This window comes from Hylaeus volcanicus, chromosome 5 (assembly GCF_026283585.1).
Source record: "Hylaeus volcanicus isolate JK05 chromosome 5, UHH_iyHylVolc1.0_haploid, whole genome shotgun sequence".
NCBI classification, from domain to species: domain Eukaryota; kingdom Metazoa; phylum Arthropoda; class Insecta; order Hymenoptera; family Colletidae; genus Hylaeus; species Hylaeus volcanicus.
Window position 1 is genome coordinate 415859 of NC_071980.1, and position 16681 is coordinate 432539.

Consider the following 16681-nt stretch of genomic DNA (forward strand, 5'->3'; position numbering starts at 1 on the left):
ATCGAGTTCTATGGAATTAAGGTATTCGGTACAGGAGTCAGGCGTGGCAATTGCAGAGATAGTGTAAACCGATAAGACGTTTGTAGGTTTTTGCAATTACGGAAAACAAACTTTACGGACAATACTTTTATCGGATTTCCAATCGGGCACGCTACGAGATATAACGGTTAAAGATGATAGATTTCGGGCTCAAGTTTTCGAGAACAGTAGCATGAACTTTGCTACAAGTTGCACGCAAATATATGACGCTCTGAGACAAAACGTGTGTTCGCCAGCAACGATCCTGAGGCCGACAGCCGACACGATGACAATCTGATGGACACGAAAATTTTATATGCGAGAAGGCAAAGGACGATTAATCTTTGATGCTCAACAGTACAGAAGGTTGTATTTTACACCCGAGACGCAATTTCGTCAGACTTGAAGACGGCATTCTATGCTCGTTCCTTGGTATCCGACTCACGAATCGATCGAAACCTCTTTTGTAAAATGTTTACGAAGGTACAGGACACGAGTGAGTAATTCTTGTTAACGCAGACGCGGATCTTTGTTACTTAAACAGCGGAATCTCGTCGATGCAAAAAGATACGCGTTTCGAAAAGATTAATTAGGAACGTTTAATTTATCTAATCTCGTTGTCTTCCGCAGCACAAAAGATAGACGGAAGCATTGTTTGTCGAACGATCGAAGATAACAAGGATCAGCGTTCGTTGAGTCCAATATCGTGGTAGATGCTTCGAAGGAAATACCGACTCGGCAATCTGAAGCAGGAAAAGGAGAAAAAGATTGCGCGATACTTGCAGAGCTTCCTATCTCAAGTGCGAGATCCTGAGCGCAGGGTCTCCGTCTCCGAGCGGAAGGAACCCGGAAAGGGTACAGTAGCCGCAATTGAAATTTTATCGCCGATAATCGGCCGATCTCTACGATTTTCGAAACTTATGAAATCCTTAATTAACCGAAATCGATGCATAGAGGACGATGTGAAGACGCAAAATACAGGGACTAGCGGTTCGACGAGCAAAGAAATCACGGATTCGAAGGATAATACGTCGAAAGAGACGGATAAGAAAATCGTGACCATCGGACTCGCGACGTTCGATACTCCGGGAACATCGAAAACTCAATCGAGCAAGATATCGTTCAAGTCTGATCAAAGCCACTCGAAGAATATACACGACAAATCCACGCAAATGCGCCATAATTTTAGCACACAGAGACTAAACGTTCACGAAGAAGGCGACGATGTAATTAACGCGACTATGACCATTTTTCAAATGAAATACTATTCAAGCTTTTTCGTAATAAAACCTGTTACGTTTCAGTCTTCATTGGCAGACGAGCCCGAAAGAGGCCCAAAATACATGCTGGTCGGTTGGGACAACTCCCGCTCGAAACTGATGGTGATTCTGCTGATTCTCTTGCTCCTGTGGGCAGCTATTTATTTTCCTTTAATTGGAAGCTGAAACTCCTTATCGCTCGGCTCGGTGGAAAAGCAAATTGATTTTCCCCCGTGATTACATTGTTTCTATCACTGCAACCATGATTATTCGTGATACAGAATATAAATATACATAAACAGTGAATCCGTACCATAAAAGCGGATACGCCCTGTGTTATTAAGCTACGAACTTGTTCGGTACGGGCTCTTAATTGCCACGATACCGTAACTTGTAAATATGTATATAAAACTTCCAAGAATGTAAGAAAGTTAGATGCTTATTATTTCCAAATAAAAAGATTCTTCTACTAATTTGATTTTTATTTTTAAACGGATTCAAGACCAGCGAAACAATGAATTACACCTTTCGAAATTGTTATCGACGAAGACGTCTAGAGAGTCACTTTCCTTTTGGCAAGCTAGCAGTATAGTTTTCGTTTCATGTCGTTCAAGCATACCGACTGTTAATACACGCGTTCTTAATTCTCCTTAACTCGATTTTCAACGGTACATCTGAGAGAGGAAGTCGCTCTGTACGTATCTATACGTATTGCACGTACGTTAGTTAAACGTGAAATATTACCGTCGGTCGGGCGCGGGAACGATCGAGCTCGGGAATCGACCGTGAGGTTAAGATCAGGGGCTGACATCATTCTTCCAAGAAGATCGACGCCGATTTTCGTCGGTATTAAATGGCCGTGCGACCGTGCAACGACCTTAACACAGGCTCGAACGAACGTGCCAATGAGAAATCAGAAGGCAAGAAGGAAAGTGTATAATCGCTTGGAGGCGGACTGAATCGAGCTAGCCGAGACCTCGGTTAGTCTTAAAACGCCTACGTCGCAGGAACGTTCTTGATCGTATTGCGTCGGTGATCTAGATCTCATCGATCCTGTCTCAGGACGCACTCGCAGCTGTCTGACAGGAAATCATGAAAACTGAAAGGGTGTCGTTGTTCCTGACTATATTGGCGCTATCGTTGATAGTCGGTGAGTCAAGTATTTTTGTACTTTTTCATTGTGACCATGTAATTTCGCTAGCTTTTCAAAGATGCCTGATTCGTTTGAATTTCACATTCATCATTCGTGAAACAGGATGAACGTAGTAACGTAAAAACACGGCGATTATGAAAATGAACGGAGCATTCCCATCCTATCGTCGAATTTATAGCGTTCATTTTAGATCGTAGAAAAGTGTTTACTAACACAACGAGGAAGAATAATTTGAATACTTTTGAACGGTCAAGGAGATTACAGTTTAAGACGAATTCGACAGCCACGTAAATATTTACTTCTTAAAAGTAACTCGTTTTTCTGGGTAACGAAAAGCGTAAAAGTGATGTAATTGTCCATAGTCTTGTTAGATAAATAGTGAAAGTTTCGAATCTAGCAATTTAGAAAAGAGGAGGAACTCGATGGTTTTTCTTCGAGGCAACGGAAATATACATATATATGTATATCTTTTAAAAGCTTGGGAAATACGGCATAAGAAAATTCTAAGATTGCAGAAAAACATTAACGTTACAAATATATTGCACAACGTTAGAATGTTTAAGAAGAATGTGTGTTATCTTGTGTCGTGCACTTTACAATTCCTGGTTCTAAATACTCTGCTGTATTTTGTTTGTTTTTCTTTTTGCGTATCAACAAGGTTATCGCGGGGTCGCGCTCTGACTCTTAGTTCTGTGTACAATCGAGAACTTGGAAAACAGAATCTCGGGATTTGTGAAACTGTCGCTAATACATGTGTGCAATTTTTAATGCTATCATCTATTATATGGACAAATATGTAGAATGGATCGTTATTATTTAACCTAATTGTTTGATATCTAGAATACACGGGCACAGCGATCTCACGCTAACGATAACAATCACAGACGTTTAACGATGTACATTTTCTTAGCCCTACTTTGCAAGTACTTTGACTAATTTAAGCTAATTCCTGTACGTAAAAGAATTTGCAAAATGTGCGATGCTCTTTCAGCCGACGTCGAGGCAGGATGGAAGTTCTGGAAAAAGGACAAAGATACTACTACTACGACTACGACTACGACTACGACGGCAGCTCCAAGTACAGTTGCTACTCCGACGACTAGCAAGTTGGCGAATAGTCCACCAAATGTAGGATCGATCGTACTCGGCGCAGGTGATCCTGCGTTGGCGGTAGGTGTTTCTTCAACCGGACAAAATATAAGAAACAATGCGCGACCAAATAAACCGAACCCAGGAACCGAAGTGGGCCTGGATCTTCCGTTGCCTAAACCAGGAAGCCCAGGACTCGGTGGTAAGAGTGGACAGGGATATAGGGATTGGGCGGTGGATCTCACCGGAGCTGGAGAATCTGGAAGACAATCGCCAAAATTACCTGGGCAAGGACCAGCATTGAGCGGTGCTGGTAAATTGATAAATATCTTCGAATACATCCTACCATTTACTTAAAATGTTGGAAATGGTTTCTTTCGAATTACTTAAATGCGACGAATTCGATAGGTTCTAAACCGACATCGGTTCCCGGAGCTACACCGCAGCCACAAACACCAGGTACGAATTTTTGGTTTCTCATGAAAATAATAGAAAAACAAGCACAACGGAAACATAATCGCGACGAGTGATTTTTTTAAAGTAAAGTACAAAGAATGTTTTGGAACACTATATTTCTTGAAAATGTGTTACTAGCATGCTTTGCATTGCAGGTGCTAAACCAACACCAGCTCCAGCAGTTACTCCCGCGCCTCGACCTCAACTTCAACCTCAAAAACCTCAACAACCCCAACAACCTCAGCCGCAATCACCAGGTGTGCCACCGAGATTCAGATTCTTAATTTCTCAAGCTTTCGAAACTTTAAATGCACATTTCCAAAGTAGCCGTTGGACCAGGACGATTACCACCGACCTCCGATCAACATAGCACCGGTGGGAATCAAGTATCTACGTTGCACGTGGGTTCTTTGAAACCTACGAGTACAACGGCCCGACCTCTCTCTAGACCTGCAAGTCCTACTTCGATAGGAAGCTCTGGTTCGCCGGAAAGAAGTTGGGCCGATGTTGCCGGTGGCGGTAGCAGACCTAACTCTCCTACACCCTCCTCAAGACAACCAGGATATCCGAGCCAACCAGGTATATCACAGAAACGGAAGGATGTTTTAATAGGGGCCAGAGAATTCTGATTTGTAACATAAGAAATGACGTAAAGTATTTGTTTCGATAATTTAACAGGACAACCTCAACCAAGACCCGAAACACCGACGCGACCCGGACAAACGAGACCGTCTACGGGAGCAATAGCTGCAGGTGGTGCATTAGCTACGGGTGGTGTACTAGCTGCGAGTGGTGCAGTTGCAGGCGCGGCAACGGGAGAAGCGAACAAGGTCTATTCGAGCAACCCGACCTACAGCAAAGGAAACACGATCACCGACGAGGATTTGGAAAAACTTTCCGAAGCTCTATTCATCAAAGACAATAACAATGCGAACAGATACATAACGTTGAATCTACAGAAGCAAACAACTAGCAGTAGCACGGTAGACGATGCATCGCAACCGTAAGTCTACGTACAACCTACAATGAACAATGTTAAACCTTGCAGGACGTTTCGAATATACACGAGATTCGAACGACATTTAGTGTAACATTTTTCGTAGGATTTACAAAAATTTGTTGTTTGACTAAAGTGATTTAAATGTATACCTTACACAGGTTGTTTACGGTGAACGCGGAAGCGTTCCAGGTACCCACGGTGCAAAAAGTTATAACCATCTACGATAACTACCAACCGGACACCAACGTGAACGAGCATATAAGCCCGATACAGAGACAGGAGGAAAGCCTCCTGGTGGACACGTTCCTCAGCACGAACGTGATGTCAGCTGCCATGCGGTTTCTAGCGGAGAAAGGGAAGATTCGCAAGGATTATTACGAGTACAAGGAAACCTTGAGGAAGATATGGTTCAATCTGTTCTCCCGTGGACAAGGAAAGATCGGTAGCTCGGGATTCGAACACGTTTTTATGGCGGAACTTAAGAACGCAGCCACTGGTACCGAAGTAGTCGGCCTGCACAATTGGATCTTTTATAGCAAACAAGAGACGAGCGGTAAAGCGGATTACAATGGATATTTAAAGAAAGTTGATTTGGGAAACGTAAGTTAGTTTGTTTAATCGTTCCCGCTTGCGATAGCCAAAATAAGACTCGTAACCCAGATTCCTCTTTTGCAGAAAGCTTCCATTGTCAAAATACGCACAAAGTATAACGGGTTTGATAAACCCGTGACGACTATATTTGTGGGTACCTCGCCCGAACTAGAGATGGCACTTTACACGGTTTGTTTCTATGCACGGCCAGACGAAAACTGTCCAGTGTCCTTGGGAGGCACTAGATTCAACATTGTCACGCATAAGTTCAAGTACAGAGGCAACGATCTCGTAGGAACAGCGTATCCCGAGATATAAATTATTCCCAAACATATTATTTTTTGACCAAGCATCACGTAATTTTGTCACATGTACAAAAATGATTAATAAAAGAGCCTATACTCGATAACCGGCGCCGGTATAAAAGAAAGGCAACCGTGTAATCTTGCATGCTTTTTCTACCTTTCGATTGTTCAGAAATGTTTTTCGTCGACTCTAACCGTTTACACTCTAAAATTATGTGCTCGATGTTTGTTTGGAAATCTACCGAAATGTTTCGAGTCGATAAAAATTGTATTCCTATGCCTCGCATAAATAAATTTGCCTTCCTTCGGACATATTGCTTCGTATTATCTAAGCACTAACAATCTCGAATACGGAGATAACTTTGGGTACTTGGAATCGATGGAGGGGATAGAGAGCAATAAACTAACCGGGATATCGGATCGCGATGGGGGACTTGTCAGTTGATCCGCAGATTTCATAACGAATGCGAGAATGCAAGCAATTATACGAACATTCTACAAATACAGACATCCGCGTTTCGAGTGGATAAATAATAATCCGGCTTCGAGATGTTTCGCTTGTCGACCAAGCATCTCCGTGCGATCGTATCACAGTGAAAATGGTGTTTACGGATACAAACCGAGGATTCAGCGACGCTTCGAAGGTATGTTATATTTCAATTTTAGAACGTCGCTGTATCGAACAATGGGCAATAATTATAATAATAAAGAGAGCCTATCGGTACGTTCTAATAGTTTACGAACAAAATTCCCGCGCAATGTGGCTGGATCCATTAGCGTCTGTCTGTCGTAGAAATATTTTCTAATCGTAAAGAATGCGCGTTTTTAAACAACAATTTGTCATTACCTTGCTGGAATCTCCGATTCTTGGTAACCATGCGTCGTTCGCGAAGATACAAGTCACGATTACGTTAATCACGGTACTTTTATCGCGAAATAAATGTTCAAAACTTCGCAACTGTTCGATCGAGCTAATTCTCGAACGTGGTCGCGCGGTAAATTTGAACCAACTCGTTGGTATCTGATCTACGAACAGTAATTCTCATTAACGATAACAATTTTTTCTAAAAATATTACTCTATCTGTGTTCTTATATTTTTAGTGTCGACAAAATATTTAGAAACCCGCTCAAAAAACAGTAATTTTTATCGGCTCGTTACCGCCTACAGAGAGCATGGTCACAAACAAGCTAATATAGATCCTATCTCACCTAAGGCACCGATACTACTGCCAGAGTTAAGTCCGGAAAATTTTGGTTTGCGTTTAAACGACAAAGTTTCCTTCCAAGGAATTTTAACAATGGGAAAAGAGGAAGGAACGGTGGAAGAAGCTTTAGAATTTCTGAAAAAAGCGTACAGTAACACGATAGGACTTGAGTTTAGTTACTTGGAGGTATTGTATAAATAAAATACAGTTAGAAATGTCGAGATGTTCGATCAGTTGTAGAACCTGATTTACGTTCATTTCTATACAGACCGAAGAGGAAAAGGAATGGTTCGCGGAAACCACCGAAAAATGTGTAACGAGTTCCTTGACAAACACGACGCAAACAGCCATTGCGATGGAGATGCTGAAAAGCCAGGCTTTCGATCAGTTTTTGGCCGTAAAGTTCGTAAGCCTCAAAAGATATGGGTGCGAGGGAGCCGAGAGTATGATGGCCTTCTTTCATGAATTTTTCAAATTGTGCGCACATGGTAAAAAAGAAACAATTTTAGCTGAAACTTGTCCGTATTTTCGGATTCGTGAACGTCTTCTGTAAACGGATCACCTTATTATGGCAGATAACTTGGAGTACATCGTGCTCTGTATGCCTCATCGAGGTCGTCTCAACTTCCTGACGGGTATGCTGAATTTCCCAGCAGAAAAGTTATTTCGAAAGCTACGAGGATACTCTGAATTTCCAAACGGCGTGAAAGCCACCGGCGACGTAATCAGTCATTTAGTATCCTCCACCGACCTCGTAATCGACGGGAAAAATGTTCATGTAACGATGTTGCGAAACCCTTCGCATTTGGAGGCTGTGAATCCGATATCGATGGGGAAAACACGCGGGATAATGCAAGCCGTTAAGGACGGTGGTTATAACGAGGATGAAAACGCGCGATGGAGCGATAAAGTGTTAAATATCCAAGTAAAGAATATACGTTACAGTATACGTTCCTCGTTGTTTTTAATTTTATTACTTGGTATAATATAAATTGTACGTATGATATACATACATAATAGTATCGCGTTATGTGGTAAAACGATCGTTTAAACTTTATCCCAGGTTCACGGAGATGCGGCTTACGCTGGTCAAGGTGTAAATCAAGAATGTCTGGCTCTGTCCGCGGTTCCACACTTTGAGATAGGAGGAACAGTTCACCTAGTAATCAACAATCAACTAGGCTTCACAACTCCACCTTCTAGAGGTAGATCGTCGAGATATTGCACGGATCTGGCAAAGATGATCTCCGCACCAGTGCTTCACGTGAACGGAGATGACCCTGAGGTGCACGACATACACTTACCATTCTTCTGGCATACGTAGATGCGAAATAAATTGTAAAATGATAAAATTATCGCAGATGGTCGTTCGTGCCACTAGAATAGCTTTCGAATATCAACGACGCTTCAGGAAGGATGTTTTCATCGATTTGAATTGCTTTAGAAGATGGGGTCACAACGAATTGGACGATCCAGTCTTCACGAATCCTCTTATTTATAAAATTATAAACAATCGCCCTAAGTAAGTGTTTCTGAACATTGGCATCTGCGCAACGCAGGAATAATCTCCTAACGCTTTCGTTTATGTTAGATCGGTACCGGACCGATACGTCGAAAAATTAATAAAGTCGAACGTTCTTTCTATGGAAAAAGCTAAAGACATCGTTAAGAACCATAAAGCTTGGCTAAATCGAGCACTGAAACAGGTTGACAACTACATTCCACAACCTGCATACTTTGCAGGCCTGTGGAGCGAAATGCAGCAAGCTGACGCAACTGTAACCCAATGGGATACAGGTGTAGATTTAAATCTATTGAAATTCATAGCTTTAAAGAGTGTTCACGCCGAGGACGACTCGGTGAGTTAATATTAGATTATGCCCTAAACTTTGTTTTCCGAGTGCATTAAATATTTCGTTTATCATGCGACAGGCGATCCACCCACAGCTAATGAAAAATCATATTCAATCTCGACTGAAGAAAGTGACCAACGATGAACGCTTGGACTGGGCCACAGCTGAAGCATTGGCCATTGGAAGTTTGTTGTATCAAGGCTACAGTGTCAGAATAAGCGGACAAGACGTAGGTCGAGGAACATTTTCACATAGACATGCCATGCTCGTCGATCAATCTACAGGAGGTACGTGAAAAAAACACGGTTAAGCGATAGAAATTTGTAATCGATTACTAAATATGGCTTAGGCATACACATCTCCCTGAACTCTATGATCGAGGGTCAAACTGGAAAACTAGAGTTGGCGAACAGTATTTTGTCGGAGGAAGCAGTTCTTGGCTACGAGTATGGTATGAGCGTAGCTTTACCAACTACTTTGACCATCTGGGAGGCTCAGTTTGGCGATTTTTTTAATGGAGCACAGATCATTATCGACACTTTCGTAAGCAGCGGAGAAGTAAAATGGATGTTAAGTAGCGGGCTAACAATGCTCTTACCACATGGCTACGATGGCGCTGGACCCGAACACAGCTCCTGTAGACTTGAAAGATTTTTACAACTCACGGATAGCAAAGAAAACAGGCCTGACGGTGACGATGTTAATATGCACATCGTAAACCCTACAACTCCAGCACAATATTTTCATGTTTTAAGAAGACAAGTAAGACGTGTAGAGCAGTTATGTTTTAAGAATCGTTATAATTTATTCTACGATGTAGTAATAGTTTAGTCCCGTTTAGATGGTAAGGAATTTCCGAAAGCCTTTGATAATAGTGGCTCCAAAAATATTATTACGTCATACTGTTGCAACATCATTGTTACAAGACATGGGACCAAAAACTAAATTTGAGAATGTTATAGGTAACTTACACGTAAAAGACGATAATTCAGTTCTCTACCTTTACCTAGAATTTACAACATAAATAATATTATTTTGACAGGAGATGAGAAAGCGGTAGAGACAGATGTAAATAAGATGATTTTAGTGAGCGGCAAGCACTATTATGCTCTCGATGATTACAGAGACAGAACAGAACAGAAGAATGTTGCAATCGTTAGGCTAGAGAGTTTATGCCCTTTTCCAATTCATGAATTATTACGAGAGATCAATCGATATAAACATATAAAGAGTAAGTGCGGAAATGATATTTCTTATCGTACTATGAAATTACAATCTAAATATTGGTTTTAGCATTCGTATGGAGCCAAGAGGAACCGCAAAATATGGGAGCATGGAACTTCGTCAAGTCTCGTTTTGAAAATTTATGCGGTAGACCGGTATGTAAACTTTAAATTAAACAAAAGTGTAGCTAATTAAAATGTGTACTGTCTTTATATAAATACAATTATTATTTGCAGTTGACGTACTGCGGACGTAAACCTATGGCTGCACCAGCTGTTGGCGAAGGACAATTGCATCAACAAGAAGCTCAGGAAGTTATCGATAAACCGTTTCGTATAAAATGACTTTTCGCATCTATTTCTTAACGTAAAAAGTTTAAGTAGCATTCGATACAACAAATTTGCAGAAACTAATTACGTAAATATCAACAATATTTTACAAAATTTCATTATACTCTATTTTATTTGTACATATGATTCAACTGCCATAATCACATTCGTTTGTATAATATTATTATACACTATTTTACGAAATAAATTATATACACAATCCCTAACAATTGATATTATACTTGTTTCATATAACATCGGCATACTAACGAATGCTAATGCTTGAAAAATATATATATATTAAAAAAATGATAACATTACCATTCATTTAATTCAATTCCTTCTATTTTTTGTTAAAACATGATGGAAGAAATACAGGCAAAAGTGTATCTTTTTGTTAACGTTAACATTAAATATTCAATATGTTAAGCAACATTTTTGTAATTGCTTTAAAATATAATAGTATCTCTCTATGTGGCTTAACTTTTTCATAAAAGGAGTAGCCATGAAATTACATACCACGTGTAATAAAAGACCGACTTTACTTCACGATAGTACTAGTGATGCAGTCAATCCTTGTTAGTATTTTCTGCATCCAATCGTTCATGTTCTTTTTTTATAAGATTAGTTAATTCATCCTGGAAAGAAGCAGATTTAAATATCAGTTAAATTGATTTTGTTCATTTCTGAATCATATCGAGTAATAAATTCAGGAGAGACACGTACACCCCAGCCCAATTTTTCAGCTAACAATTGACAACCAGTATCGCACTCGCCTAACCAAGCAACGTCGCGACCACCATGAGAACTTCGTGTATCAAAAACTAAGCCGTGCCGCAATCCTAGAAGCCGTGACAGACGATCTTGCATGCCCACTTTCTCTTTATTGATAAGTAATCGTGGACAATTAGGACGTACCCTTGAAAAAAAAATATTAAAATTACAATTAAACCAAAAATCTTTGAATTAAGCTTTCCAAGACTTTACGATCCATCGTTAAATAATGCATACCTGTCTACCAAAGATGCAAATGGCTGAACGACCAGACTCGATCCCATAATTATTAAAAGATCTGCTTGCGTAAAATCCCGATCGATAAGATGATGAAAACGTTCGGGTAACATTTCTCCAAAAAATACTATATCTGGTTTTACTACACCCTCGTTACATTCTTCGCATTTTGGAATAACACCTTCGATAATTTTCTCTAAAAATCAGTACCGTAATTTAGGACACGCATAAAACTATAACCGTCGTATTCTTACCTTTCATCCATACAAAAGTATACGGCGCTCGACACTTAAGACACCGTCCAGTATGAAATGTTCCATGAGCTTCTACTAATTTTTCTGGAGGTAAACCAGCCATTCTCTCTAATGTATCGATATTTTGTGTATAATGTCGCAAGAGCAATCCTTTCTCCCATAAAAGTCGAATAAAATAATGGGAAGGTGTAGGCTTAAAACCTTCGGGTAACAATTCTCGTGCAAGCATAAAAAATGGCTCTGGATTTTCCATAAAGAAATCTAACTCGAAAATAGCTTGAGGATGAGGTAAATTATATTTCTCTAAATTGTGATAAAGGCCGCTAGACGGTGATCGGAAGTCAGGAATTCCCGCAGCTACGAATATTAAAAAATTATAAATTTCATAACGTGTCCTTTTCTAATATAAACTTAACACTATTCATAAAAACTTACAAGTGGAGATACCAGCTCCAGCCATGGTAATAATTTTTAATGTATCATTTTCTTTTATATATTCTGTTATTCCATCTAAGCTAAGCTCACGAAGTACTTTTTCTTGCGATTGCTGACTGTAATCCGAATCAAAAATTCTCAACTTCTGTGCCAAATATTTACGAAATTTTTCCATATCAGAATCTTCTACCTCCTCTGGCTCTGATGAACTATGCGCTGCTTCGTCATTTGGTGTCTTGTCTAGTATAGATAACAAAGTAGTATTTTTATTAACATTCAATCAGGAAAATAATGAAAAAGAAAATATATCTTAACATATATGTTTACGCGAGAAATATAAATATAAACCATTGACTTGCATCAAATGTTTATACGCCAAGAATGTCTAGTTTCTATTACTCAAAGGAAATGTGACATGCATTATTAAAAATGGCTAATAGCTTGTTAATTTTTTAAGAAAAAAAAGTATTAATCAATTTAATGGAAAGAAGCATTCTTGTAAATTTTGAAATGGACTTATACGGTACAAATATTGTACTGACTCAAGTCAAAATGAACAATTACACATCTTCGCCATAAACGTTGAGCACATGATTGATGCTGGAAGTTAATTGAAGACAATAGAATGTTTGGAAACATATTATTGTATTGTAAATAGGTGATTTTACAATTGTAATTTAACCCATACGCGTGATACAGTATTCGCCTGAAAATATATCTGTTAATTCTCGAATCTAAATGCTTTTAAAGTGCAATGAAAAACAACAAACAATACCTGAACATCTTAATTCACTTAATCATTTTATTTGATTAGTAAAACTTCGCACTTTCAAGGATAACAGTTAACCTCTATCGCATGATCACGTTATTTACATTTGTCCTAATGTCATCAACAATTTATATAGCATAAATGAAACATAAAAATATTTATAAAAATAGAAAATTCGAAAGAATAACTCTACAACCTGTTACTGTAGGAAATTTATATTCTGAATTACACAATAGTAATCCAAGTTTGTTTTCAAGTGTGATTGTATAAATGTTTACTGAATAAAATAAAAGAAGGATTATTCCTTTAATGCCGCAATAAAAAATGTACGGAGTGAATAATATGACAGAAACATCGAATTTTCTTAAAGTGGATGAATGTTAATGTTTGAAACATTACCATTTGCTGTGTCATCGTTGTGTTCAGACATATTTTTTAAGTTTAGTATATTGGTTTATATAATGTTTTCAAACAATTTTGAAGATCATTTATGTGATAATTATAAGCGTAGCACTGCGGCGATATGTTAATTACATATATGTTCACTTGCACGTACGGTTAAAACGAGCTATCGAACGACCAACTTGCGTTCTATTATATATTCATATAGTAAACAAATGTTTATGTTCTACTGTTTGCTATTGTTCTTATTTAGTATAATATTTAACGATATGAACGCTATGTTGGATATGTTTTATTTATTTTTAAAAAATATAACGCAAATAAAAATAACATGCAATCTTTATTTTAATATTAGTGGGGCTGATTTTCGTATCAAACAATACGACATAAATGTACGGAATGTGTTCATAAAAATGTGAAATATTTGTCAAAATCAATTCCTCGAACATGTATAAATAAAATATTCTTAGCAGTTGAATCACGTGTTGAAGTTCATAGGTGTAACTTCCGGTGCGCGCTATTTAAATCTTAATCAGCTGATTGGCTGATTGCAGTTACACACACAAACCCACACATCCATTGTAATGATTCTTTTTACTTGATTGATTTTTTTATATTTATAATTCAACACAAATCAAATAATATGGCACTTTTTATTAGAAACATGTTACAAAATATATTTATTTTTATAGAGATAAATAATACAAAATTAATAAGAGATACAAAGAACTTATTTATTAATCGAAATCTATGGCTGCTTGAATCCTATTAATTAATTCTTCCTTCCTACCATATACTTTTCCACCCAAGGTTTTTAACATGGATTTTAACTGTGGTACAGTAGCACTGTTTATCTATAATAGGGAAATACACCATGCTAAGTTTATTATAAATTTTTATTAATTGATTCTATTTAAAATAATAAATGTTTCAATATACCTTTCCTTGTTCTACAAGTTTTCGAATCGATTCTTTATCCAATGCTGCAGGTTTTGCAATTGCTTCGCTATTTTGCTTTCTTTTTTTTGCCAATGGCGCATCAGATACACCCTCACCCTCTACTTCTTCGTTAAGTATTTCGTTATATTTATGTAACGAATCTTTTACTAGTTCGCGCATCTCATCGTCCCTTGGAACTTCAAATAAAACTTACAATTACAATACTGTCATGCTTGGAAAAAACAATCGTATATAATATTTTCAAAAAATAATTTACGAGTATCATCGGGCAGGGGTTCACGTTGCTCCAAATCTAAGGCCAAAGTCTCTACAGTTTGAAGTTGAGCTTGAAGTTTCGGATTTGAGAAAAGTGTTGGATCGTATTGAATTCTTAATCTTTTAATCATTGCTTGTAATAGTTCAACTTTTTTTGAATCAGCTGGAGGTTTATTATCGTTATTGTCATACATGTATTTTAAAGAAAATTCACCAAGTTTTCGAACATGTTCTAAAAAAGATTGTACATTAGATCAGGGATATTTAATATCTCAAGATTGTTTTAAAAACGAACCTCTAAATGGTAATCGATATAAATAAAATCCTCCATTCTTCGTATTTGGTATCATAGTATAAAGTTTTGGTGAAGAATGTTTCCTCATCGTTACTGAGCATACTAACATTAAATTCCTTGAATCACATTTATTTATAAATGCACCAAATAATAATTTGTTATCTAAAATCATTTTAACATGCATTTATGTAATATTAATCTTATGAAAATATTTATACGTCATCGAGGTTACACGAAATATTACCTTTACGATTACTTTTAGCAGGTGCAACGAAATATGGTTGGCCAAAATGGTACAAAGGGTGATAATAAATAGGTTTTACACAAATTAAATCAATGCCTGGTTCTCGTATTGCACTCAATGATTTCACTTCGGCTAACGTAAAACAGATTTTCTTATTACCAAATTCTTGATATTTCTGAATTTCAGTTTCTAAAATGGGCGTTGGTACGCGATCGTTCTCTTCGTCTTCAATGTCATCGTTCGCTATCTTGTAGTATGAATGCGAAGTTAAAGGAGTATTGGCTATTTTGCTTATCCATTCTTTCTTTAAATATTGTGTTTTACTGTAAATGAAATCATTTCTTAAGTTTCCTAATAAAAGTAACCAATCCATGAATTATATAGAGGGCTTCATGGTAAAACTAGATTAGAAAGTTAAATAATAGTTTGTTTCTTACACGGAAAGATTAAAAATTGATACATCTATAGTCACATTTTCTCCAAGTCTCCAAGGTAGCTTTGCCATATTTCTACATGGTAATTTTACCTGTTCCACTAGATCTTTTAGTGAAGTTCTTTTGTAATCGTCGGTATCAATTTTTGTTGATAATATTTCTAGATCTTTATAAAACAAATCATGATTCCAATTGTCACTCAGACCGACAACAAATAATTGAATTCCAAGGTCACTATAACTCGTTACATTCACTCTTATTCGATGTTTCTCATCGTTATTCGTCATACAGGGATCATCTTGACACGTAAAAAAAATTACTCTACGTCTTGGCATAGTTACATCTATAGAAGAAAATGCTCGTGCTGCATGCCATAATACATCGTGTAGCGGATAAGCAGTAGATGAAGCGATATCTTTGTAATATTGCCATTGCCCTCCTTCAATCTTTATCGCTTCTTTTAAGTTATCTACAGAAACAAGATTTAATTTCTGAAGAGTCAACACATGTTTGATTTTAGAATCTTCGTCCCATTTTTTGGTACCGAACAGTATTAAACCCATCCAATCCTGCCTATTCCAAACCAACTTCTGCTTAAGTATCTCTATGTATTGCTAAGTTGCAAACATTAAAAAAAAATTAGCATATAATTTAAATCATTAAAATATCAGTTTCAAAGCTATTAAAGGATGTAGCATTAAAGAAGATAAGTTAAAGTACCCTTATGCATTGCACAAAATATGGAATTCCCTCATGTGGATCATTTTCAAACATTGGAGTAGTTGTATCAATTATAAACAGTACACCATCCCGAATACCATAAAGTTCATTAGTGCCCTCTGACAAATCATCTTCATCGTCGAATATCTCATCAATAGAGGATGCCATGTTTAAATTTAACGAATTATTTATATTTTATTAGTCAATGATATTGTCTATATATTTCCCATTCGTTGTTTAAAGCTGTTAATAGTTCAGTGATAACCTCTGAGCTTTCGCTGTCCAAATTTTTTGATTTCAATGCATTAGTCGAGTCTCGCTCGACATACGACCGCTAAAGGTTAAAGCATGCGTTTCATGGACACACAAATGATAAAATAATAAATTTAGGAAGTAATAAAGTGGTCAGCGCACACGTA

At 37.6% G+C, this 16681-nt stretch overlaps 5 protein-coding genes across 11 annotated transcripts; 3 read left to right on the forward strand and 2 right to left on the reverse strand.

The window, feature by feature from the left end:
- Positions 1 to 731: 731 nt before the first annotated feature.
- On the forward strand, positions 732 to 1463 carry LOC128876761 (uncharacterized). Of its 2 annotated transcripts, none has more exons than XM_054123400.1 (2): positions 732 to 1244; positions 1323 to 1463. In XM_054123400.1, the coding sequence occupies exons 1-2, from the start codon at positions 732 to 734 to the stop codon at positions 1461 to 1463; spliced, it is 654 nt and encodes a 217-aa protein (XP_053979375.1). The 2 variants fall into 2 exon arrangements, with proteins under 2 accessions (XP_053979375.1, XP_053979376.1); XM_054123401.1 differs by having other exon boundaries at positions 732 to 873; positions 973 to 1463.
- A 761-nt stretch (positions 1464 to 2224) lies between these two features.
- On the forward strand, positions 2225 to 6181 carry LOC128876747 (endoribonuclease CG2145-like). Of its 2 annotated transcripts, none has more exons than XM_054123370.1 (8): positions 2225 to 2427; positions 3422 to 3832; positions 3928 to 3978; positions 4131 to 4232; positions 4300 to 4554; positions 4654 to 4978; positions 5134 to 5575; positions 5651 to 6181. In XM_054123370.1, exons 1-8 carry the CDS (start codon positions 2370 to 2372, stop codon positions 5882 to 5884), a joined length of 1878 nt encoding a protein of 625 aa, XP_053979345.1. In that variant the 5' UTR covers positions 2225 to 2369; the 3' UTR covers positions 5885 to 6181. The 2 variants fall into 2 exon arrangements, with proteins under 2 accessions (XP_053979345.1, XP_053979346.1); XM_054123371.1 differs by having other exon boundaries at positions 4303 to 4554.
- Positions 6182 to 6234: 53 nt separating this feature from the next.
- On the forward strand, positions 6235 to 10532 carry LOC128876742 (probable 2-oxoglutarate dehydrogenase E1 component DHKTD1 homolog, mitochondrial). The gene is made up of 13 exons (XM_054123350.1): positions 6235 to 6515; positions 6974 to 7263; positions 7346 to 7565; positions 7653 to 8002; positions 8141 to 8362; positions 8439 to 8599; positions 8669 to 8936; positions 9010 to 9217; positions 9280 to 9692; positions 9772 to 9892; positions 9973 to 10161; positions 10224 to 10309; positions 10391 to 10532. The coding sequence occupies exons 1-13, from the start codon at positions 6344 to 6346 to the stop codon at positions 10496 to 10498; spliced, it is 2808 nt and encodes a 935-aa protein (XP_053979325.1). The 5' UTR covers positions 6235 to 6343; the 3' UTR covers positions 10499 to 10532.
- Positions 10512 to 13708, reverse strand: LOC128876752 (NAD-dependent protein deacetylase sirtuin-2). Of its 4 annotated transcripts, none has more exons than XM_054123387.1 (8): positions 13352 to 13708; positions 12959 to 13063; positions 12726 to 12889; positions 12184 to 12423; positions 11749 to 12105; positions 11495 to 11690; positions 11210 to 11402; positions 10512 to 11121 (listed from the first exon to the last, which is right to left on the reverse strand). In XM_054123387.1, the coding sequence occupies exons 2-8, from the start codon at positions 12964 to 12966 to the stop codon at positions 11053 to 11055; spliced, it is 1227 nt and encodes a 408-aa protein (XP_053979362.1). In that variant the 5' UTR covers positions 12967 to 13063; positions 13352 to 13708; the 3' UTR covers positions 10512 to 11052. The 4 variants fall into 4 exon arrangements, with proteins under 4 accessions (XP_053979362.1, XP_053979364.1, XP_053979365.1 ...); XM_054123389.1 differs by having other exon boundaries at positions 12748 to 12889; positions 13352 to 13698; XM_054123390.1 differs by lacking the exon at positions 12726 to 12889 and having other exon boundaries at positions 13352 to 13370.
- A 288-nt stretch (positions 13709 to 13996) lies between these two features.
- LOC128876748 (X-ray repair cross-complementing protein 6-like) lies at positions 13997 to 16675 on the reverse strand. 2 transcript variants are annotated; one of them, XM_054123372.1, is made up of 7 exons: positions 16263 to 16675; positions 15546 to 16156; positions 15109 to 15431; positions 14865 to 15026; positions 14571 to 14801; positions 14294 to 14490; positions 13997 to 14208 (listed from the first exon to the last, which is right to left on the reverse strand). In XM_054123372.1, the coding sequence occupies exons 1-7, from the start codon at positions 16428 to 16430 to the stop codon at positions 14092 to 14094; spliced, it is 1809 nt and encodes a 602-aa protein (XP_053979347.1). In that variant the 5' UTR covers positions 16431 to 16675; the 3' UTR covers positions 13997 to 14091. The 2 variants fall into 2 exon arrangements, with proteins under 2 accessions (XP_053979347.1, XP_053979348.1); XM_054123373.1 differs by having other exon boundaries at positions 15546 to 16011; positions 16263 to 16404.
- Positions 16676 to 16681: the final 6 nt, after the last annotated feature.